Source organism: Nycticebus coucang, chromosome 12 (genome assembly GCF_027406575.1).
Source record: "Nycticebus coucang isolate mNycCou1 chromosome 12, mNycCou1.pri, whole genome shotgun sequence".
In the NCBI taxonomy this organism is placed as follows: domain Eukaryota; kingdom Metazoa; phylum Chordata; class Mammalia; order Primates; family Lorisidae; genus Nycticebus; species Nycticebus coucang.
Window position 1 is genome coordinate 38,794,118 of NC_069791.1, and position 25,253 is coordinate 38,819,370.

General features: G+C 36.4%; 1 protein-coding gene across 6 annotated transcripts in view; it reads right to left on the reverse strand.

Annotated features, from left to right (window-relative positions):
- Positions 1-1,697: 1,697 nt before the first annotated feature.
- SLCO1C1 (solute carrier organic anion transporter family member 1C1) overlaps positions 1,698-25,253 on the reverse strand; it is a 58,052-nt gene continuing 34,496 nt past the window's right edge. For 5 of the 6 annotated variants that reach the window (XM_053555851.1, XM_053555849.1, XM_053555852.1 and 2 more), the window contains 6 exons: positions 19,464-19,659; positions 15,125-15,290; positions 12,198-12,382; positions 9,558-9,622; positions 5,294-5,411; positions 1,698-3,817 (listed from right to left, as the gene is read on the reverse strand). In XM_053555851.1, coding sequence (XP_053411826.1) covers positions 3,595-3,817; positions 5,294-5,411; positions 9,558-9,622; positions 12,198-12,382; positions 15,125-15,290; positions 19,464-19,659 — 953 coding nt within the window. In that variant the 3' untranslated portion in view covers positions 1,698-3,594. The remainder of the gene's footprint in view (positions 3,818-5,293; positions 5,412-9,557; positions 9,623-12,197; positions 12,383-15,124; positions 15,291-19,463; positions 19,660-25,253) is intronic. The other variant, XM_053555854.1, reaches the window with a different exon arrangement.

The following is a 25,253-nucleotide window of genomic DNA, read 5'->3' on the forward strand; positions in this document are numbered from 1 at the left end:
TTCAAATCCCTTGCCCAGCCTGCGATGGGATTCCTTGTTCTATTCTTGCTAATGCGTTTGAGTTCTCTGTGGATTCTGGTTATTAAACCTTTGTGAGAGACATAACCTGCAAATATCTTCTCCCATTCTGAGGGCTACCAAAAAGCACATCATAACAAAGATACTTGTACCAGAATGTTTATTGCAGCTCAATTCATAATTGCTAAGTCATGGAAGAAGCCCAAGTGCCCATCGATCCACGAATGGATTAATTAATAAATTGTGGTACATGTACACCATGGAATATTATGCAGCTTTAAAGAAAGATGGAGACTTTACTCTTTCATGTTTACATGGATGGAGCTGGAACATATTCTTCTTAGTAAAGTATCTCAAGAATGGAAGAAAAAGTACCCAATGTACTCAGCCCTACTGTGAAACTAATTTAGGGTTTTCACATGAAAGCTATAACCCAGTTACAACCTAAGAATAGGGGGAAGGGGGAAAGGGAGGGGAGGGAGGGGAGAGGTGGGTAGAGGGAAGCGGATTGGTGGGATTACACCAGTGATGCATCTTACAAGCGTATATGTGAAACTTGGTAAACGGTCTGTAAAGCTAGTGAATGATGCCCCACGATCATATCAATGTACACAGCTATGATTTAATAAAAAAAATAAAAAAATAAAAATAAATAAATTCAATTCCACACTAAATGATACCCTCATAGGCCATACATCTGAGTCTAGCATATATAATTCCACCAACAAATTAAAGGTTATGCATAAAAATATGCTTCCTTTTCAATGACATTCAGTCCTTTTATAAAAAAAGACCATCATTTAATCATCCTTTTTGGCTTTTTACTTTCTAGTCACTTAGATTTTTACTTGCAAAGAAATTATTTTTTAAGATACTATGTTGTAAAGCTTTGAAAAAGAAAGAGAACATGGGGGACAGAGTGAGGAATTTGAATTTGAATTACATTTTTACAAAGTCTTCACAAGTGTACTCACTTGTCAGATTGACACAGAGTTGACTCAAAGGACTCCCTCTCACAGCGAGCAGGTCAGAGGCAGGTCTGAAGTAAGCCTGCTGGAAACAAACGTAAGTCTAGTTCCATCTTTAAAAATAGCAAAGTACGAAACAATCAAACATTAGCAATTCAAACACAATGACAAAGTTAGTATATAATGGACATTTCCTCTTCTCTCCGTTCCCAAACTTTCATTTTTCCCATTCATATTCATGGGACTGGCATTTAAGGGGTCATTTAAAAGACTGCAAACCATTTTGTCTGTCCTATTTGATCTCTTCCCTGTTTGAGTGAGGCTACTGCATTCTTGAATTGGCCTTGCTTGTTGGACTTACACTCCAAAATACACTTGAAACAGATTCCCCTGTTAGAAGTGTCCTGCTGATGAGTTCTGTTTATTCCAAAGGCTACTGAGGACTGTGTTGCAATGCCAAGTCTCCACAATTATAAAGGGTTGCCCTCAATTACCTGACAAGTTCAAATAGCACATTTTGGTGTATAGTAATTTCAAACCATAATCAACAATATTTAAAGAAAAGAACAGGCTGAATAAATTCTCTGATGTATAATGGTTGTTGATTATCAATGTGTTGTTGAAATATACAGATGAAGACAATGAAAGTAGCAAACTGATTTAATGAAATAAACCCAGGCAGAGACATTACCAATGATAGAAGCTGTTTATTTAATGTCATATTGTGTCAGCTTGGAAAGACAACTTTAGATTTATACATATGTTTAATCCTGACTATACCCCTCCAAGGATAAGCAATTTATTTAACCTCTCTTAGCCTGTTTTACCATATATAAAATGAGGGTTCTGATACTAAGACTGCTTTAAAGATTAAATAATACCATTTTTATTTATTTATTTTATTTTAATTAATTAATTTATTTATTTAGAGACAGAGTCTTAATTTGTTGCCCTGGGCTACAGTGCCATGGCATCAGCCTAGCTCACAGCAACCTCAAACTACTGGGCTCAAGTGATCCTCCTGCCTTAGCCTCCCGAGTAACTGGGACTACAGATACCTGCCACAACATCCAGCTAATTTTTCTATTTTTTTTTTTTTAAGTAGAGATGGAGTCTCACTCTTGTTTATGTTGATCTTAATACTCCTAAGCTCAAGTGATCTTCCCACCTTGGCCTTCCAGAGTGCTAGGATTTTAGGTGTGAGCCACGGTGCCCAGGCTAGCAACACAATTTTTAGAGTGGGTGGTATGTAGTAGAATTATGTGTCTCCATTCTGACCTTGAAAATATTCTTGATAAGTGCAGGTCCTCCTCTTGTGCATTTGAGGGACTCCTGTGTTCTCACTCATACTAAATGTCATTCAGGCTTTCTTTCCTAACCCAACTTTTTCTTCTACCCAATCTTTTCTGGTTTGTATAGGACTAACAGAATACAGACAGTATTGGATTGTGAGCTGGTGGTAGCTGAAAAGGATGCCTTACTAGGGAGGTCTCTGTCTTAAGTGTGCTTTTCTTGGAAGGTTCAGGCCCCTCTATATAGCTGGATGGATGAAGAAAAGTATAATACATGATAAAGCTGATATTAAAGATGGTGGACTGCTGATCCTATGAACACTACTCAGAGGAGCACCAAGGAGCCAGGAAAGAGGAAATGCCTGGCTTGGACTTTTTAGCTGCAGTGAAAGATAGTGGCAGTTTGTACCAGTGGCAACTTCCTATCCATGAGTCCCCAGACCCCATGATGGATGACAGGTGGGGCACTAATAGATGTCCCCCCTGCCTTCCCATCATTCATCCATCACTCTCCATTCCTATTACACCACCTACATTTATTGTACACTTTTGAAAATCCAACTTTCAAGCATGTTTTAGAAACACATCATGTATATAAATAAGGAGATTACATACATTAAAATACGGGCAGTATTGTATTTAACAATATTCTTTAATCTACTGAACTCATAAAAGGTTGATAAAGGATGTTAACATTAACTTTATTACTTTACAACCATGGTCGTTTACAGTATCACACAAGAAGCATATGTAAATGAATAGTCGATGAGCTAATAATCCAAAATTCTGATGCCCACGATCACTTGCTACTACACATTTCTATATCAATTATTGTATTTCAAGGAAAAGGAGGAGTTTAAAGTGAAATCTTTCTCTCCATTCTGGCGCCATCCTAACATCATCATTAAGGTGATACTTGAAGTCCAAGGCATGACTAATTTCCTAGCAGTGTTCTCTTACTTTAGACAAGTAACTCAGTTTAGAAATTACTTTAAATGTAACCAAACAGGGACAATTGTTCTACTAGAACTGCAGCTAATACATATCGATGAACACAAGGCAAAATAAAGGAGAAAAATAATATAAGAAATTATATATGAATTACAAGGTTTAAAATTAGTTTTATCATTTGCATCCTCTGTAATATGTTTAATAATATTTATTATCAGGTATATTATCTAATGCCTAGGGTCAAAAACAAAGTAGACTTTTTTGAAATGAGAAAGAAATTACACATTTAACATGTTCTTCTTTAAAATTTATTTGTTGGCAAAATGTCCACCGATTAGAAAACCTGGCTTCGAGTCATTATTTTTCTAAAGTCGTGTTTCCTTGCCTGGCCAGTAGTTAGGTTGTAGCAAATGATCACTTGTAGTACAGTTTTCCTTTAGAAATCTTGTAGACACCATTGTTCTGTCTCTCTTGGTTATGAAGTTTTCATGTCTTGAAACATAATTTTTCTTTAAAATGAAAAGTAGTGCAATGCTTAGGAAAATGGATACCATGCCCAATATCACAGTGAGTCCCAGATATATGTGTCTGGAAGAAGAAAGAATCTGAGTCATAATTATTACAGCTACCCACCTTGAAATACAATGTACAAGGAAGGTAATGATATCATTCTGATGGTTTTCTTTAAGAATGCAGATTTGGTGGCTATAAAAGGCCTTTCTGTGAAGATAGGTAGACTATTGAAGGCACTTTACTAACATAAAGCAATTTCTTAGTGTACCATCATTTCCAGCTACTAATTACATAATCACTTCCATCCTTTCTGTAAATTATTCCTGGGCCAGGTGACCATATGTCTCTATTTTCCCAGAACAGTTCCGATTTATGCCAGTGTCAGCCCAGTGTAATTTTAATAGTACCACCTTTCACTCTCAAATGTCCAGGTTTGAATGATAAATTATGTGCTTACTCTATCCTCAGACCTTCCCCTAACTCACTCCTCTGGAAAAACTGCATGAATCAATGCTAAGGGGAATGGGAGCTCTCAGTAAAGCAGAATGATTTAAGAGTACACCAGAGGCTTGAATCAGTTTCTTCCATGAGTTCTGTGCCCTGTCCGAAGATGCTAAAGGATGGAAGGATGGGTTAAATGTTTCATTTTAGTCACCTTGGAAATGGACTCCCAGTCTTGGCTAGAATAACATTGTCTCTACATTAAAATGAATATGGACTTATTAAAAAAATGTGAATAAAGCCTAAATTATACTCACAAATCAGGTCCCTTTTAAAGACCAAAATAAATTTCACACACAACATCAAAGCCTATTAAACCAAACACACTTATTTGAGATGGTCTGTCCAATTAGCGTCTAACTTAGATGGTCCAGCCCCAAGTTTATTTCTCTAGAAAATGTTCAGCTTGTAAGTCGTTTTTTTTTTTTTTAAATCCTTCTTCCTGCTAAACTATTGAACCATTGCTTTAAGCAATAAGGGACTAAATGTTGGCGAATTGAGCTGAATGACACTCCGGTGAAAAAGCTGTGCCCCTCACCCTCATACACACTCACCCACACAGAGGAAACCTTTTTCTTTTATGCATTTTAAGTACTCGAATAATTGAACATCAGTTTGGCCATAAAAGCCGGACAGATTTAGAGCCAAATCCAACTCTTGCCCAGGGGGATTATATCTGACGTCAATGGTACAGTTTGGCTCAGTTTGAAAAAGAATAGAATTAAACTCAAAATGTGACCTAAATTTAAATGCTTGTGAACTTCAGGGAATTACCCATTTATGTGCAAAATTCTACTCTCTTCTGGACCCTCTCATCATATTTTTTCTACTCTCTTAAAATAGCAGTCAAGGTTAGGAATTGGAAAAAATATCAAACATCTAGCCAAATAATCAAATGAAAATAGAATTATTTGGTGATACAGAGCACATTTTGATTAGATTATCCTCTACCCTACAAGCAGTGAAACTACGAGAGACATTATGTCAGGGGCATTGGATAAACCTGGAACTTTATAGCAGTGAGAGGTGGGAATGTAATTGGTTTGGTACCTGAAAGCGTTTGAATCATATAATCTGCAGGATCCTCTGCTTCCGCATCTCTTAAATCCCCATTTGAGGCATGAAGTGTCAATCAAAACTCCAAAATATACCGGAGCTGGGATTCCTGCTGTGAGAATACAAACAATTGCTATTGAAAACACATGTCTTTTTGGTTACAAGTGATTATCCAGAAACACTTACTTTTAGTCTAATCAATACTTGGGAAATGAATGGCTGAAATGACCAAAACCAATCTCTCTAGCCCAGTTTTTTCTCCCATGCACCAGAGTTACCCAATAACTGCCATTTTTTCGTTTACCTCCCAAACTATGTTTCCATGAGCTAATGTCTTCCTCCCCAGAGCTGCCCTTTTATCAAGGGCCACCCATTGCTAAAGTTTCAAGCTTGGGTGTCAACTTGGATCCCTTTCTCTCTCCTCTCTTTGATCATCATGACATTTAATCTACCCCCAAATCATGCCAATTCTACTTCCCAGGTATAGCTTAGGGACATTCTCTTCTCTCCATGGCCCCTACTTTTGCCCTAATTTAAAGAAAGAGCCAATTCATGATTCTGTCACTTCCTTCCCTGACCTCTCCAATCTGTTTATCATACAGATGTTGGATCATTCAATTAAGTAGATGATTTTCCCAGGCTTCTGCTCCAAGGCAAGAGTAGCTATTTGGATCCTGTGCTCCATCTACATTTCCTGCCTCATTTGGGAAAACACTCATCATTTTACATTTCAGGCTTCAATACTACTGGATTACTCTGAGTGCTTAAAATGTTCTCCCCTCTTCCCTGAATATCTTATACATGCATAGTTTTCCTTATTCCAAAACCTTCTGCCCTATCTCTTCTTAAAACGCATTCACATTTTGAATCTTAGTTTGAATGTTTTCCTTCAAGACGGGCTATTTTACATTCATTCTTTTTATTCTATTCTGGTAGCACTTGTACTTCTTTCAAAACCTTTTATCCTCTTGTAAAGGCTTGTTAGGTCTCCTTTCCTGCTACGTTGTAAGCTATACAAGGGCAGGAAATGTGCCTTCTTTCTCATGCTATAAACCCTAGCAGAGTGTTAATAAAAGTTTGCTGTGAATTTAATCCATCCTTAGGGAGAAAAGATATTTCTCTTATATAAATTTTAACCAAAGTATTTTAAGTAGATTTCAGTATGTTCAAATCTCTATTTACATTTTATATATGTTTTAAATCGGTGCTCCATTAACATCTATTATTTAGTCTACATAGGTCTACAAAAACCCCTACATAGGGTTTTTGTTTCTTAATTAATAGCCAATATTTAAAAGCCAAAATGTTTCATGTAGAATTGCAGATTTCCTAATTCTTTTAAGAGGTTTGTTATCTGGAAATCCATGGTGATAACTAACTGGCTGGGGTTAAGTAGCAGCTGCCTCCATCCCCCATTTCTACCCTCTACACACACGTGGAGTTTACTTTCCCAGGATGTACAGCTTTTTCTCTGCCTTTTTCACTCATCAACTGCCTGGACTTTTTCTTTGCATTTGAATTTTAACCATATAAGTAGAACCTCCACAGTTGACCACTTCCCTACATCGACCACCTCCTTAAGTTGACCTAATTTTCATAGACTGGGCATGCTCCACATGTACATATCAGGGCTGTAGGCCTAGTTCCTTATGTTGACCACCTCCACATGTTGATCAGTTAGTTACAGTCCTTTGGATAATCAACTTACAGAGGTTCTACTATATACAAACATTTATATTTTTCCTTCTACTGTAAAATTGCTTTCTACTGAAAAAACATTTTCATAAAAATCCTTATACTGAATACTCTCACCAAACTATTTTTAGAGTTAGCTGAGAATATTCATAATGCATCTAAATTTCAGAGATTATTCATTCGTTCTTATAGCAAATGGGAAATATTTCAATAGATTTTGTATTCAAAAGTGTACCTAAAATTACCTATGTAATAATTGATTTAATCTAGAATCATTAATGGTTGCTTTAAATTTGGGTAAAAGTATCATAATCTCAAAGTATCATATTATAGATTACTTGTTAGCTGCAAAAGGGTTTTTGCAATAGAAAAAAATTGGTGGACACCACTTTCACCAAGACATCAAACTTAAAATTTCCAATGAAGGTACATGCTATGTGCACCCTAATATGATTTACTGGCAGTACACAATCTCACCTGTGCAGCAGTCTCACCCAAGCATTTTACCTGAACATACTCAATAGCAAACAAACAGATGAATCCAAATGGTGGGATAGCCTACAGAACAACTGGCTTTGTCTTTTGAAAAAAGTAAATGTTGCTTAAAACTAAAAAAGAAACAAAAACCCACCCGCCCCATGAGAAATTGTTAGAAATAAAAAAAAGATAATTAAATTTGTCATCCTTGATTGGACCAAAAGGAAAAAATGCTCTAGAAGATTTTGTTATTATGATGAAAGAAATTTGACTGTGGAATATATTTTAGGTAGAGTATAATACCCAGGTTAATTTTTTGGAATGTGAGAATACTATTGTGCTTATATAGGACAAGTACTTGCTCAATACAAGCTGAGGGACTTAGAAGTGAAGTGTCAGGATGTCCACCATTTACTTTTAAAATATATGTGTGGGGTGAGAGAAGAAGACCAAAGAGACTTTCTATTATATTTTTTTCTAAAAGCTTAGGACTTCTCTTTGCAGTAGGGATATTAGCCACTTGCCTGTTTTGTATGTAGTAAATTATAAAATTTCCAGTACCTCATATGCTTTTTGACTTTGCTTATGATATTTTTGCTAATTTCCAATATTATTTTTATCAATTATTTATTTTAGTTGAAACCACTTTTGCTTTCTAGGTTACATATAGGGTGGCCATAAAGTTCAAGTATAATTTAAAATAGTGTGCAATTTAAAATTGTACACGAACTTTATGGACATACTGTATGTATTTCCAAAGCTAATTAAATATAGAGATAAATATTAGCCAGGGATATGCTTCAAGTTCAATAATCTGAGTTTTTTTTCTTTTTTTAAGAGATAGAGTCTCACTTTGTCACCCTTGATAGAGAGCTGTGGTGTCACAGCTCACAGCAACCTCCAGCTCTTGGGCTCAGGCAATTCTCTTGCCTCAGCCTCCCGAGCAGCTGGGACTACAGGCACCTGCCATAATGCCCGGATTTTTTTTTTTTTTTTTTTTTTCAGTTTGACCGGGGCTGGGATCGAACCCACCACCCTCCGTATATGGGGCCAGTGCCATACCCACTGAGCCACAGGCACCACCCATGCCCAGCTATTTTTTACTGCAGTTGTCATTGTTGTTTTAGCTGGCTTCGGATGGGTTAGAACCCATCCAGCTTCGGTATATATGGCTGGTGCCAATCTAACACTTTTATAATCTCTATTTTCCTATTGTAGAATTAAAACCAGCCATGATGTCATACACCTCAGTTTTCACTTCTTTTCCAATTTTTTCAGAATTATATTGTATTTTAACATGTAGCCATTTTATATTAAGATTTATGTAAACTAAATTTAATTTCAATTTTAAATTTTTAAACCTCTGAGTTTGTTTTTCTTCCTAGATAGTTTTTCCTGTTGGTTAAACTACAGAGGATCATTTACAATGATTTTATTTTCTGCTTAGAATATCAACTCTTTAAGGACAAAAGCTTATTTGCCTGTTTCATTGTTTTCTATGGGTTTCCACCAATATATATTAAAAGATGTGGTAGTCAGAAAACAATTCCAATTACATTTTTAAAAATCCCTACTCAAATTCATTTGCTTGAATTATTTGAATGATTGTATCATTCTGTCTAATGACATAACTTAGTAATGAACATTGAGAGTAGCTCAACAGATTTCTTCCATTATAAAAACTGGAAAAAAATATATTTAGTATTCCCCCTTTCTTACAAATAATTTTTGGTTTCCTCTGAGAGCTCTACCATGGAGAAATGGATTTCACGAGAACATAGGAGTTATAGAAGAGACAAGATTATTTAAAAAAAATTGTGATTACTCTCATAAAATCTCTTTATTATATCTAGGACACCTTACAGACACTCAATACATACTTCTGGAACAAAGGAAGGGATGAGTCAAGGAAAAGAGAGAGGGAATAAAGAAATGAAGGAAGAAAATAAAAGACTATGGGCTTAATTATCTGCATCATTTAGCTATGCATGGTAATCCCGTAAAAATTTTTTCAAAAGTCTTCAAAATATATTTATGATGGCGACCATAAAATAAAGATGGCTACCATGAAATAGATTATACTTACCAAGAACTCTTATGGCTAAGGTATAGATACCCAGGGCAAAGGACTTCAGTTGTGGCTTAATGCACCTAAAATCAATACAAGCACTATTACAAATTATATAATTAATTGAAGCAAATCAAAATTTAAATGATCATCTGCTTAACACACATATGTCAGAATTCAACATCATTTATGGTGAACCCACCTAATGTACTAGCACAGGAAAAGCTAAATGTGTAAAAGCTATGTTCCATCACATGCCATGCTTCAAAGAGTGTAGAGTTACTATTTCTACAAGGTTAATCACTTGTACATGACCTATTCAAATGGTGGGCGGCAAAGTGAAATTACAAGTTTCATCAACAAAACAGCAAAGACTCGGGAAAAAAATAAACCCTTAAATTCCGAAGAAATTATAAGAATTTGAAGCAATAACAAAGGATTAATAAACTATAACTAGTTTTTTGTGGCTTTGGTCTGAAAGCAGAGGACTCAATTGACCACAGCTGATATAATCAAGCATGCTAAAAGTTATCGCTAAAGAGTGAGGACCTGCATTTCTCAAAAAAGAAAAAGAACACCTAAAATAACAAGACCATCATTAATATGATGAACCTGAGGGTTTTAATAGTAATAAACATGATGGTATATGACAACTGTTGAGTGTTAGCCAAGGCAGTAAGTACCGTACTTCCTACATTTTATATCATTTAGTTTCCCTTTAAAAGAGGCAAAAGTCACAATGTTCCTCCTTCAAACCAAGGCAGTCCTTCTGACATCAAAATTAACTGCAGTTAATTTGAGAGACTGGTGGTAAGGAACATGTTTTCTACAGTAAGTAAATAACCTGATTCTTCATTTGGCCCAGGTAACTATTTGGCACGGTATAAGGTGCTGAATAGCCACACTGGTCTGGAAACTCTAGGACAGTGCTTTCATATTTTCTTAAACCCATGATCTCATCTGCAAATATAAATATCTCCCTCATTTTCTTCTTAAGTCATTTGGAGAATGGCAGATTTGTGGATAGCAAATTCTATTTTTATCTTTTCTAATTAATTTCCATAATACAATCTTTTGGAAATAAAAAAGGTACACAATACTTTTGATTTGTCCTATTCTAGAAAAAAATGAATATTCATCCTTGAACCTATGAATTAATTTGAGAACTGCTCAATCCATCCTCATAAAAGATTGATTCCCAGGATTCTAGGATTTCTAGTAAATTATGACTTTTCATGTTGAATAATTTCATCAAAATTATATTCTGTTATATTTTTAAATCAGTTGTACAATAGAGATACTTGCAAAGCTAATTCAATTAGGAAGAAAATATTATTATTGAGAATCCTGGTCATAAAACTATTTCAAAATTTTGATTCACATGTAATGTTTACAGAGATATCTGATAGGATAATCAAGAAAAAATGCTAAAGCACAAATTATATTACAATACATGAAAAGCCTGCAGGAAATTTGAATAAGTATATTAGCAAAAGAAGAAACAGGGTATATATAACACTTGTGACTGTTAAAGAGCTTTTGATATCATTTTTAATTAGATGATGTTGGTTATCTAATCATTGTTTTTTAGATCCCATTAACTACATTTGAAAGACTGACTTATACTTAAAATTGTTATATTTTTAAATGAAAATATGTACAATACAGTGGAAACTAATGCTTAGTCACTATTTAAACACTTATGATAAAAAAATTTTACAGATTGGCCAGGTGCTGAGGTTCACAGCACTCTGGGAGGCCAAAGCAGGAGAAGCCCTTGAGCTCAGGAGTTTGAGACCAGCCTGAGCAAGGGCAAGTTTCCATCTCTACCAAAAATAGAAAAAAATAGCTGAGAGTCTTGGTGGGCGCCTTTAGTCTACCTCAGGAGGCTGAGGCAGGAGGATCACTTGAACCCAGAAGTTTGAGGTTGCTGGGAGCTACGCTGATGCCAAGAAACTCTAGCCTGGGCAACAGAGTGAGATCCTGTCTCAAACAAAGAGAGAAAGTTCTTATATATCAACTTGTAAATTTGTAAGGGGATACATAGTTTTAAAAACTCCTTTAGGGTTTTATAAGCAAAGATGTTTGAATTCATTGACATGATATTTACGGATTAAGATCCTCAACTGATCCAAAACCCATGAAAATTCCCCACAATTAATTCCAGTCATGGCAAGAATATATAGGAAAAGTAATAAATTCCAGTCATGGCAAGAATATATAGGAAAAGTAATAATCTATATATCAAAATAATAAATGCAAAATACTATAGTATTAGATGAGCCTATAAAGTGTATTATAAATGGTATCTCCTATCATTTGGTGAAACTATCTTTAGTCTAAAGTAGCTTATCTATGCCAGTTATTATTATCACCAGCATTAGAAGTAGCATACTATATTTATGGAGGGACTGTAGTGATATAAGTACAAACATTATTCTCTAGATGAATCGTTTGCAAACATTTTTAATTAGAAAAACTTTTGTTCAGCCAAGTTTTGAATAAACTTAAGTACAATACAGATAAAAGTAGAACAGGGTGTGGGATAGGTTCCCTGAAAAAGCTGCAAGGAATCATGATGATTCTACAGAAAATAATTTGAAATCACTGTTCTAGATGTCTCATATTAAAATTGGGATGTGGAGAATCTGTACTCACCTGAGAAGTAATATGTATCCAGGTATGCCACCTAGAGATAATGTATAGGATGTGATGACGGAAATGACAAGGAAATAGAGAAACATTTGGGGACATTCATTATCTTTTTGACATCTCCCCACTATGCCTGAGGAGTTTCCTGATTTAGAGGCTGCAATTCCCACACAGGTGCAGTTATAAAATATCTGTAATACAATAGAAAAAAAGTCTGATTATTGTGGTCATGTTTAAATAAAATTAAAGGTAAATACCTATTTAAATTTTTTTTGCAATACAATAGATATACATCACACGAACAATGGGGAAAGAGTCTTTTGTTTGTATTACAGTATATTAAGCAAAGCAAACTCTGCAGAGATACATTTTATTATCCAAAGGGAGATAGTTGGTCTATAAACTATTAATCCTATGGAAAAATCTCCCAGCAAATTCTACCAAATCCAACCTTACCTTTCCTCCTTCACTACCCCTTTCCAGTCTAAGTCATCATTATTTCTGATCTTGATTATTACAATGGTCTCTTCATGGTAAATTTGTTTTATTCAGCTTTACTCTACTTTCCTCACAGGAACCGATATGAACCTTTAAACATGGCTATCAGACTGCATCACCCCTCTCTCCCTCCCAATGGCATCAGCCACGCACAATCGACCACACAATTTGGGCTTGCCGAACTTCCCCTTAAACATGGCAAGTTTACCCATGCCTCATGGCACCAGTGTTTTCTCTGCTCAGCAGCTCTTCTAAATAGCTCCGTGGCTGGCATCCTCACTTCAGGTCTGTTCAGAGATTTCATTAGAAAGACCTCCCATGACTCCCCATTCAAAAAAAAAAAAAAAATTGCCCCTATCTTTTTGTCCTCCTATCCTAACATTATTTTTTCACAGAGCTATTACTCCCTACAAGGATATCATATAAATATTTATTTTTAAAATATATTTTTCTCACTACAATGTAACCTTTGTGAGGTTAAAAACTATATGCCTTGTCACTTGATAAAATTTTGTTAAAGCCATGGGCATTTGACAAAATTTTATAGTGTAAAAATAATATTATTGTATTGAATAAAAATATTTAAATTTTTTTAAAAAAACTAAATTAAATCCTAAATTCAATTTAAATTAATCCTAAAAATTAAATCCTAAAAAAATGCATTCAAATCAACTAAATTTTGGCAAAGACAGTAACTTTTATAAACCCTCAATAGTTTTTCTGTAAAATTCATTTATGAATGTGTCCATAAAATGAGTTGTCGTTTTCATCACAGAAGAGTTTGAGAGTTTTTAGATAAAGAACAAAATTAAGCTGGCATTTGCTTTTCTGGAAAAAGTAGCAATCTGGTTTTTTACAAGTGTCAGGTTGAATACTATTGAGTCTTAACTCTTGCCAATTACCAGACATGAGTTAGGTAAGTCTTCTATCTCAGTGCCTCAGTTCTTACTAATTAAAGTCAATACTAATTAATTATTTAAGGTCCAGGAGATTTAAAGGTAATTTTGTTTTTAGAGCACGTATCTTTAGCCCCTGGCATGTAATGTCTTCAAAATTGGTAGTTCTAGTTAAGAAAAAACTTCATGCAATTGTGGGCAAAATAAAAAAAAAGGGAAGAAAGAGCCAGAAAAAAAAAAAAAGGAAAAAGAAGAAGAAACGAGAAGGATGGTGAAACTCGGATTTCAGATGATGGGCAGTCTTGTTCACTGTTGCTACACATCTATCCTTTCTGTTCTGAATAAAATGTCAAAATAATAGCATAATAAACAGAAAATCAACAAACATTATTGCTATGGATGTTTGCCTAAGCATTCACATCTAGTTGATAAGCATATGTAAATAACGTATGTGTGCTCTAATTTTCACCCTCCAAGACTATCCAATATGGCAGATTTCATCAGTTATAAATAGAAAGAAGTCTGACAGGGTGAGGATAAAGAAGAGCCTATGTCTGGGACAGAAATGTAAATGAACGCTTGAAAGCGGGAGTCTGTTAATGTCTGAAATACATTTTATCTTCATAATTGGTTTCCATTATGGACCGAATGTTTGTTCCAAATCCCTATGTTGAAATCCTAACCCTAATGGTATGGTATTTAGAGATAGAGCATTTGGGAGTGTAATTAGGTTATGGGAGTGCAGCCATCAGCTTCCCCTTCCTCTTGGTCCTCTGCCATGTGAGGACAGAAGAGGGCCATCTGCAAACCAGGCAGACACCAGTGCTGCTGATACCCTGACACTGGACCTACCTGTCTCCATAGCTGGGAGAAATAAATGTTGTCTAAGCTACCCAGTCTACGGTATATTTGTTAGAGCAGCCTGGACTGACTAAGGCAGCTTTTTACTTAAATTTTCAGCCTCACCACCCTCTTCTAGCCTACAGAAGTCCTCCATTCCAGCTCTGCAGCTCTTTGCATGATCATACAAACCAGGTTTATTTCCCAAGCAGAGTTGTCCCAGAGCCAGCACAGTACTAGGACATCCTCAAAATCAGATCCCTGATCCCTGGATCTACAGGAAGCTACACCTCCTAACACTGGCCTCTATTTATCCTGCTCCTAAAACTTCCAGGGACCACTGGTCTTGAGGTCAGGAGACAAGGCTCTCAAGGCAGATTTTATTATATGTCCTTATGCCCAGGAAATTTCCATTCAGGGTTAATATTCTTTATAAACAAAATGAGAGAAATAGGCTACATAATTATAAAATCTCCTTCACCCCATTTCATGACTCTTATTTCTTACCCCAATTCTTTCAAAAACTCTAGTTCCACTAGGAATGCTTTTAAATTTCCTGCTTCCACATGAAAAGACAAGGCAAAGGTAAGAGCCAGAGCTCCTACCAGTGGTGGTCTGCTGCTGAGCCCCCATAGTGCTGTGGTGTCGTAAATTGGAACAGGCCCCTGTGTATATGCTTTAGAGGAGGAGATTTCTTACAATATTTTTTCCACTTCTGTTGGAGGTTTGACAACCAGCAAGACAAGCTGATGCATATGTGATTCCATTTTCACCACACATGGGTTCCCATTTTGACTCTGAACATTTGCATCTTGAGTTGCAATCTGAAAAGAGAGCTCGTTCATAATAAGAGACAGGTTTGGTTCTGAAAAGAAATACAATAGTATAAAATATTACCTCTTAGCAGGTAGCAACCTAATAATTTCAAAAATCAATGTTCTTGAGCGAAATAAACCATCATGCCAATAAAATGTCCTTTTTGGAAGCACAGTTGTCATCAGAAATGTCAGCTTGTGGTCATGGAATCTGAGTTCCCTATTAAACAGCTTTCTCTTGAAAGTTATCTTTAGAGGTTTAAAAATTCACACAATGTCCCATTCTTAGCCCATAGGTTTTACTAAAGTTTACTGGCTCTGGGATCTTCTAATATATTTCTATGGAAAGGTATATCAAAATGACTAACAAGGTAGAGAAGTTTAGTAAACTTTTGGAGCAATTTATGACATTACTTAAATGCATCACAGGTGGGGTGTTTGTGTATATATGTATATGTGAATTTTTTTCAGAATTTTCTGAGCATCAGTAGAATGGGCATTGCTCATGGTCTTGTGAAAGAAAAAAATAAAATGAATAAGATTTTTCCTTAAGCTGGAAGGAATCTTAAGGAACCAAGCACTTACTGTTCACTACACTTTCAATGTTTGTAGGAGCTACATGTCCTTTCTTTGAACATCTGACCAATAAACGCATTCCTAGTGCATTTAACCTTTCTCCTATAAATCCTCCCACCGTATGGTGTTCTTCCTTATATCATCTTTTCCTTCTTAATTCCACATACTAACTCAGTAATTTATCCATTCTGAAAATTTTACTGAAAATCTACTAAGTGCCAGCTTTTAGAGGATAGGAAATAGTCACAAATATGAATGACACAGTATTTGCTCTCAAGGAGTTGGCTTTTCTTGACAGTTATTTTATCTAATTTTGGTTTTCTGCCCTTTCTCTCCCTTCCTTTGATTCTCTGCCATTCTTTTTAACATTCTCCCTTCATCTCTTCCAAAGTTTACTCCCCCCCTACTTTTCTCTCTCCCTTGGATTGCCCAACGGTTCTGCTTTTGTCCTTTTGTGCTAGTCATATCCCTTTACTCTTTTTCTTTTTTTGAGACAGAGCCTCAAGCTGTTGCCCTGGGTAGAGTGCTGTGACATCACATGTGTCCCCTACCATGACAAGTGGTGGGACATTTGAAGATGGGGCAGGGCTCTGTTCTCTCCAGAATCTCCTTACCTAAGCGATTCTCTTGCCTCAGCCTCCTAAGTAGCTGGGACGATAGGCGCCCACCACAATGCCCTGCTATTTTTTGGTTGTAGCTGCCATTGTTGTCTGGCAGGCCCAGGCTGGATTTGAACCTGCCAGCTCTGGTGTATGTGTCTGGCACCCTAGCCATTTGAGCTACAGGCACCGAGTCCCTTCACTCTTCTTAAATGGAGCTTAACAGTACACTGCTTCAATCAATCAAAGAAAAATAGTATTTTATTTTGGAGAAAGAAATCAGTCATTGTGGCCTCTGCGTCTGAGAAGTATTTCCTTCCTAAGAAATTATGACTGCAGCCATAATTTCTTAGCTGATGTAAGAAAGATCTAGTAGAGCTGCCATGTGTGGATTTGGGCACCTTGAAAGTAAAAATAAAAGACCTCTGAGATGCCTCCAAACAGTGTGAAAGGGTCCTTAACTAGGCCGCCTCAGAAGTCTATAGAAATGTTTAATCCCATTCTCTTCGGTAAGATATTAACTGAGATGGTTTGATAGTATATGAAGGTATAAAAATGTGCCTTTGAATGTCTAGAATCAGGTCAGTGCAAATACTGTAAGGCTGAGATCATAGAAGGTTGGAGCTGGAAGGAATCTTAACATGATATAGGCTTTTGGAAGATCAGGAAGGTCAGGTCCAAAGGGCACAGATAAATTCTTCAAATTCACCCTATTTGTTATTGACAAACCTGGAAATAAAAACCTTCCAGAGCTCTGGTTTTAAATTCTCATCTCATAAGTTATTCTTATTATAAAAGAATAAAGATTCCTTCCATTGCCATATCTAAAGTCTGTCTACAGTATACCTGCTGAGCATCCAGATAAAAACCAGCCTTTTGAAGCAAAGCAACCATGGGATAATCCATAATGACAATTCAGTATTTTATAAGGCCAATTATTTTATATTATTATCAGTAAGTTTAATTTATCTTCTGGGGCAAAAATAATCACATATATATTTACTGAAGGATTTATCAATAGCATAGTCATGATTTTTAATTTAATTATAATAGGATTTTTTTAAAAAATATGCCAGAATGTTGATACCCAGATCAGATTTTCTTTCAAAAGTTATACTGAGAGATGAGAAATTTTCCCAGTGATCTTACCATTTCTTTTGGCTGCTTCCTAGGGTAAAGCTATTCTTAAAGGCTGAATCTTTGTCATTATTAAGTATATCCTAAAAAACTTAGAAAGCAATTTCAAAAGAGGAGTTTTAGAATGATTTAAGCAAGGACAGCATTAGGACAATGCTGTTATAGTCTTTCAAGATGACTGTTTTGAAGAGGCTTCTACTACTTGATGATTACATTATCTTTTAATTATATAGGTACGCTTTTAACATGAACCTCAAAACTTTGCTGCTGTTCGTTTATGTGTTTGCTCTCAACTTAGAAACAGTACAACATTGTAGAAAGAACACTGTGCTTTGAGCTGATCCTGTGTTCACTTCCCAGATCTGCCTTTTATAGACATTTAACTTGGGGAAGCTAAACCAACTTTTCTAAACTTAGTCTTCTGCAAAGTAAGATAACAAAACTTAGGTCCTAAAGGTGTTTGGAGGATACAAAATTTAAGGTGTTTTGTAAATTGTAAAAGATAAAGTACTCTACCACTGTCCCCTACCATGACAAGTGGTGGGACATTTGAAGGTGGGGCAGGGCTCTGTTCTCTCCAGAATCTCCTTACCGTTAGTGCTTACAACTAATGTTCTTAATCTACATTGCTGACTGCACCAAGACAGCAAACACTCAGTTTAGTTGGACAGCATGACTGTGATAATTCCCCAAAGCCATAATTTGTGAACTTTGTATTTACCAATTTTCCCAAACATGTTAGATGGAAATAACTATAACTGGTGTTCATCTAGCAGCAGGAGAAACCAGGTCATTGAAGGTGATGGAGTTTATATCACGGAGACAAGACAGAGGCATGGGAGGAAGAACAGCCTGGGGGCTGGGAGGCAAGCAGTGAGCAAGACACCTCCGAGCTGGCAGGAGGCAGAATAGCTGTCAGGAGTGTTCCTTTGAACCCCAGGCAGAGTTCCCAGTAGTCAGGTAAGTATAATCAGGGAAGTTTGCCTGGCACGTGGTGAGGGTGCAATCGTTATTTTAAAATAAATAATGTATAGATAGGTGAAAGGATGAAAAATGTCACAATGGGAACTTGTGTTTAGAGGTAAAGTGTTGGGGAAGACTGTTGAAGAAAAAGGAAAAAAGAGTTTCTATGAGATCTAGCCTTGTATTAAGAGATACAGACTCAGGAAACAAGGCACCGGAGACAAGGTAGATCTAAGAATCCACCCCCGACAGGATGGCATAGGTCTGAGGTCATGGATCAATATTCTGACCAACTGTAAGACATCCAGCTAAGAGGAGCTAGTGTGGGATCACTGGGTTGAAGGACATTCTCTCCCGACATGTCATGTGATTCAAGCACAGCAGACACTATGGAAGATTGCATTAGAGATCACTCCAGTTACCCACATGTCCAAAGGGAAAAAAAGACACTTATTTCCACGAATAGTGTATTTATCAGACAAGTAATAATCACTTCCATGAACATTATCTTGTTTAAACCTTTTAAAAATTTAAGAGGCAGTTATTATTTAAAAATAGGAAAAAATAGGAAATTTGAAACTGAATTGGTTTAAGTAACTTCACTAAGAATAGGCAGAGGTGAGATTCAAGCCTCCATATTTCCACTAGGAGGTGGTTTCTGTAAACTAATCAGGTTGATTCTCTAATGTACAATGTAAATTTAGCAATGTTTATATTTCTCAAAGGCATTCAAATTCAAAGGAGATAAATTTTAGTGACAATAACAGATTCTAAGTCATAAGTATCATCAGCTATTGCACACTAGAATAACAATTCCCTTCCCGTTATTATGGTGTTTAAAAATAAAATTATCTCGTTATCTTATTTATTTTGAAACTCTACCAATAATCGATTTGATTGAGCAAACCAACAACCTCAAGTTATTTAATGAGAGAATAGGGAACATACCCTTGGTAGGAGACAGTTAGCCCTGCCACATCAGAATTTTCACAGCCCAGTGCAAACAGGGAAAGGAATAGGAGGTAACCAAAGACAGATGATCCCAAGTAGAGTTTTGCAGCTCCGCACACACTGATTCTGAATTTTTTCATAACTATCCCCCCAGAAAGTATTCCAAGGGCCACTGCAGGTATGTTGATGAGCCCTGAGGAACAGGAGAAATATATCATTTTGTGATCTCTAAAAAGAAATCTGAATGCACTCACAGAAACTTTCTATGGGATTAAACAGAACTATGCTGTAGGTCCTGATGTATTGTCAGACTATTGTGTCATTTAAAATTATGGAAATAATCAGTCACTATGAGATGGCATTTATCAAGAGCTTTTGAGGAGTGTCCAGATGATGGTTTAACGATAGCACAACTGCACAGTCTCAGAGTTCTGCTCAACACAATGGCTAGCATAAGGTATGTAGTATGAAATCAATAAATACAGAAAGAGTCAGCAAATCTTTCAGGTCTTTTTGGTCCACTTCTAGGATAAACTGGTACAATTTGGTATCAATTTGGTGGACTATTAAGGTTCTTCAAGATTGTGCATAAAAAATAGGAATATAGAATGTAGGATATTAAAAAAAAAAGTCTTGTTTCAATTTTCCAGCATGAAGAAAATTTGTTTTGGTTGACCCAGCCTCTTAGTCTTTGAATTTCACATTCTTCCTAATAACAACAACAAATACATGTATATAATTTTCACATAATGTACCAGTTACTCAGCTAAGCATTTGATACATTATCTTTCACATTTACTCTCTGTCACAGCCTTGGTAATAGGCATGTGTTGATGCTGATTTCAAAGAGCAATTTGTCTGTGGTCATGGTTAGTAGGTAGTAAAACTAGATTTCAATGCAGAAGGTGTGAAGTCAATTCCCATGCATTTGATCTCTGTTATATTGCCTCTCTTTTGAAGGACCTGGGAGAAGGTCTCCTTGATAAATAGGTGTGCAGCCTTACTAGGAATCGAATAAATATGAGCTATAAATAACACTAGGAAGAGGTCTCACCTGTTGGGAGCTTGATCTCTGGCAGCCCAACTGTCTGGGTTTACATCCCAGTTCTACCAAATAATAGCTATGCAACTGCAGGTAATTCTCTGAATGTCTCTAAACTTGATAATATGGAACTAAAAATAGTGGTGTTGAGGTGATTAAATGACATAATTTATGAAAACTTCTTAACACACTATCTGACATAAAAATATTATATCATGCAATTAATTTCTATCCGTTATATTTACAAAAATAAAAACATTGGAGATGAGCTGGAGAGTGGAACTTCTGTGTTGGGAGAGACTTGGGGAAACATGCTCTTTGGTGTCTTGTTGGTTGGATTGTAAGTAGTATAACTCTGGAAAGCAGAGATCTAGCCCTCAACAACAAACAACTTCTCTGCTAATTAGAATTTATTTCTCATATTGTCCACCTATCAGTCACTGACACTCATATTAGCTTCAGGTATTTTGGTTTTTTTGTTTGTTTGCTTTTTGCAGTTTCTGGCCAGGGCTGGGTTTGAACCCGCCACCTTTGGCATATGGGGCCGGCGCCTTACTCCTTTGAGCCACAGGTGCCGCCCAGCTTCAGGTTTTGTGATAATGCATTTCTGTCAAATAATAAAAGGCTGAAACTTGTGTAAACTCTACCCAATAGACAAGGTTCAAATACAAACTGAGCATTTGCCATGGTAAACAATAATCCCAAGCATCCATGCCTCTGACTCACACACAACTCAAGGAGAAATTGCTAAATGAAAATAAAAACACTGACCTCTAGTGATAATGGGATACAAAGTTTCTTCCAATTCTTCTTTTTTTTCTTTCTTTATAAATTTATATACCCAGTCTCTTAACTAAGCTTTGTAGAATTCCAAATGTCAAATATATAATTGTCTTTGGTGTGCTATTACATTAATTTATTTAAAATTTTTTTTTTCATTCTATATAGATCAGTGGTTCTCAACCTTCCTAATGCCATGATCCTTTAATATAGTTCCTCATGTTGTGGTGACCCCCAACCATAACATTATTTTTGTTGCTACAGAAGGTTGAGAACCACTGATATAGATGATAATAAAAAATGACTTTTTGTTTCATCTCCTTTGATTTGATCATAGGTTGTGTAAGTTAACATTAAAATGAACAGATTAGAGATCAGCCCATCTTAAAGGGGTCATGATCAAGAAATTAGTGAAATGGAAAAGAAAAAGATGCTAACTTTTGCTCATCCACCTGACCTGATATTTGCGGATGTGGCAAGTGCAGAACTGAAAACGTTCAGGGGCCCTGAAGAGCCACATATCAGTCACTTGATTACTATTTAAAAGACAATGACTACATAATAGAAAATAATAAAACAAACCTGGGTTTTGTAACCCAAATTAATGTTAATATTTTCTCCTAATTTATTATTTGAAAAATGAATATAGATAATACCAGTTACCCTTCTCTTCTAGATTCCACCTTCCTTCTCTAGAAGTGTTTCCATTAAATTGATATGTTCCCTGTAAGTTCCTATTCTTACACATATACATACAATAAACATAGAAAACAAAATACCTGACTTTTTTTAACTGCCGAATGTTAGGGGATACACATGTATTGTTACCTACTTTATTTTTAGACAGATTGAGTCAAAGTTATACACGTAAGTATGCCCTTCATCCAGATAGTGTGCACTGTACCCAACAAGTGTCAATTACCCACTCCCTGTTCCACCCTCCCTCTCACCTCAGCTTGATTTTCTTTGAGATTTACTTCCATAAGTGCATCTAAGTGTTGATTGATTAGTTCCAGTTTGGTATTGAGTACATATGTTTGCTTCCCTATTCTTGTGATGTTTCACTTAAAAGAATGGTTTCCAGGCTTGGTGCCTGTGGCTCAGTGGCTATGGCACCGGCCACATACACCGAGGCTGGTGGGTTTGAACCCGGCCTGGGCCTGCTATACAACAAGTGCAACAAAAAAGTAGCTGTGCATTGTGGTGGGCACCTGTATTCCCAGATACCTCAACCTGGGAGGCTGAGGCAAGAGAATCCCTAAGCCCAAGAGTTTAAGGTTGCTATGAACAATGATGCCACAGCACTCTATAAAGAGCAATAGAATGAGACTTTGTCTCAAAAAAAAAAAGAAAAGAAAGAAAAGAATGGTTTCCAGTTCCCTCCAGCTTGTCCAAAAGATGCTAGATCACTATTTCTATATGGCTGAATTACACTCCATACTATGTATATACTACATTCTATTAATCCATTTATGTTTTGGTGGGCACTTGGGTTATTTCCATGTCTTTGCAACTGGTTGAATTGTGCTGCTATAAACACTAGAGTGCAGGTGTCCCTTTTATAAAATAATCTATTTTCCTTTGAGTATACTCAGCAGTGGCATTGCTGGATCAAATAGTAGGTCTACTTTAAGTTCTTTGAGGTAGCTCCATACAATTTGCCATAGAAGTTGAACTAGTTTATAGTCCCCCCAACAGTGTATATGAGTTCTTTTCTCTCTACATCCATGTTGCATCGATTGTTTGGGGACTTTCTAATATGAGTCATTCTCATTAGAGTTACATAATATCTCATTAAGGTTTTGATTGGCATTTCCCTAATGATTAGCTTGACTGTTGTTGGCATATATAAAAGCTACTGATTGTATACAATGATTCTGGGACCTGAGACTTTACTCAATTCAAGGAGTCCCTTGGTTGAAACTTTGGGGTTTTCTAGATATGAGATCATGTTATTAGTAAAGAGTGATAATTTGACTCCTCCTTTTTTTGGAGGGGGGGTGATATGCTCCTTTTCTTTATTTTATCTACTTTTTTTATTAAGTCATACCCACATAGATTATGTATACATTAATGCATTCTTTGACCATTTGGATAGCCTTGATTTCCTTTTCTTGCCTGATTGCTTTGGCTAGGATTTCCAGCACTATATTGAACAGCAGTGGAGCTAGCGGGCAACTTTGGTTCTGGTTCTAAGCAGAAATGTTTGCAATTTCTTCCCATTCAATACGATGTTGGCTGTGGGTTTTTCATATATGACCTTTTGAGGTCAAGTCCTTGAAGTCAATTTTGAGGTAAGTCCCATCTATGCCTATACTGTTAAGTGTTCTTATCATAAAATGGTGCTGAAATTTGTCTAATGCTTTATCTTTGTCTATGGAAAGGATCATATGGTCCTTGTTTCTGTGTCTATTGATGTGATAGATTACATGTATAGGTTTGCATATGTCGAACCATCCTTGCATCTCTGGAATGAAGTCCACTTGATCATGATTAATTTTTTTTTTTTCAAGGCCTGGGAGATTTTCCTCAGTAATTCCAAGTTATCCAACCCTCTGATTCTTATGTTTGGCTCTATAAATAGTAGCACATGTTTTGTAGTTTTATTAGCTCCTCTTGTTTCTCTGTTCTTTCCCTTTAACTGACTTGTTTAGCACAAAGGTATTATCGTCAAGTTCTGAGCTTCTTTCTTGTGCCTGATTGAACCTGTTCTTAAGGCTTTCCTCTGTGTTTTGTGATCCCTTGAATGAATTCATTTCCAGGAGTCCTATTTGATTTTTCTTTAGTGCTTTAATTCATTTAGTTATTTCCTGCATTGTCTCTGCGGTTTCTATGTGTTGAGTTTTTCTCTTGTGTTTCAATGAGCTTACTTACAATTCATGTTTGAAATTCTTTATCTATCACTAATGTTTTAATTTAGCCTGGTATCCATTGATAAGGGGTTATAGTTATCTTTAGGGTGTGACCTATAACTTTGATTTTCCATATTTCTTGAGTTTTTTCCAATGTTTCCTTCTCATCTGGCCTCCCTATCAAGAGCCAAGAGTGTTGGTGCTGGATTATGGTCTTGCCCCCTGAGACCCTGAATGTCAGGGAAAAGAGCACTGGCCCTGTGTTGCCTATTGGTTGCTCTGGCAGGTTTAACGAATCTCTCCGGTTACTTCTGACCTGCTGTTTTTACCCTTCTGCACAAAGTGTAATGAGTTAGGTCCCCCAGCTTACTCTTGGTGATGGCTAGTGGTACTTGGGGGTGTGAGTCAGCCACACCTTGTTTCCTTGTGCTGAAAGACACCTTGAAGGGCTCTATCACTGTTCTTGCAGTTATTGGTTGGTGTTTGTGTGAGCCAGCAACCGAAATGTTCTTTGTGACTGTGGCAGACTTTATTCCACTCACCCCACCAAGAAGTGCCCCAAGCTTAAGAAGAGACCCTGTAGCTCACAGGGGGTTTATCTCTACCACCAGCAAAGTTACAGGAGGGGCAAGGAAGTTCCTGGCTAGGTTGTATTAGCCCCATCAGAGGGTGGCACCTGCAGAAAAGAACAAGCTGCAGTGCTGTTCTTGGACGGGCTCCTGTCCCTCAGGAGAAGCACTTGTATTTAGAAAACCCCAAAGATTCCACCAAGAGACTCATGGAGTTGAGAAGTAAATTGAGCAAAATCTCAGATTACAAAATTAATGTACATAAATCAGTAGCATTTCTAAATACTAACAGCCAAGCTAAGAGTAAAATCAAAGACTTAATTGACAACAGCTATGAAGTAAAATCAAAGACTTCATTCACAACAGCTATGAAGAAAATACAATACCTAGAAATATATTTGACCAAGGAGGTGAAAAATTTCAACAAGGAGAACACTGAAACATGAGGGAAAAATTTTTCAGATGCTACAAATGGAAAAACATATCTTGCTCATAAACAGCAGAATCAAAATTGAAAAATGTCCATAGTAACTGAAGTAATTTA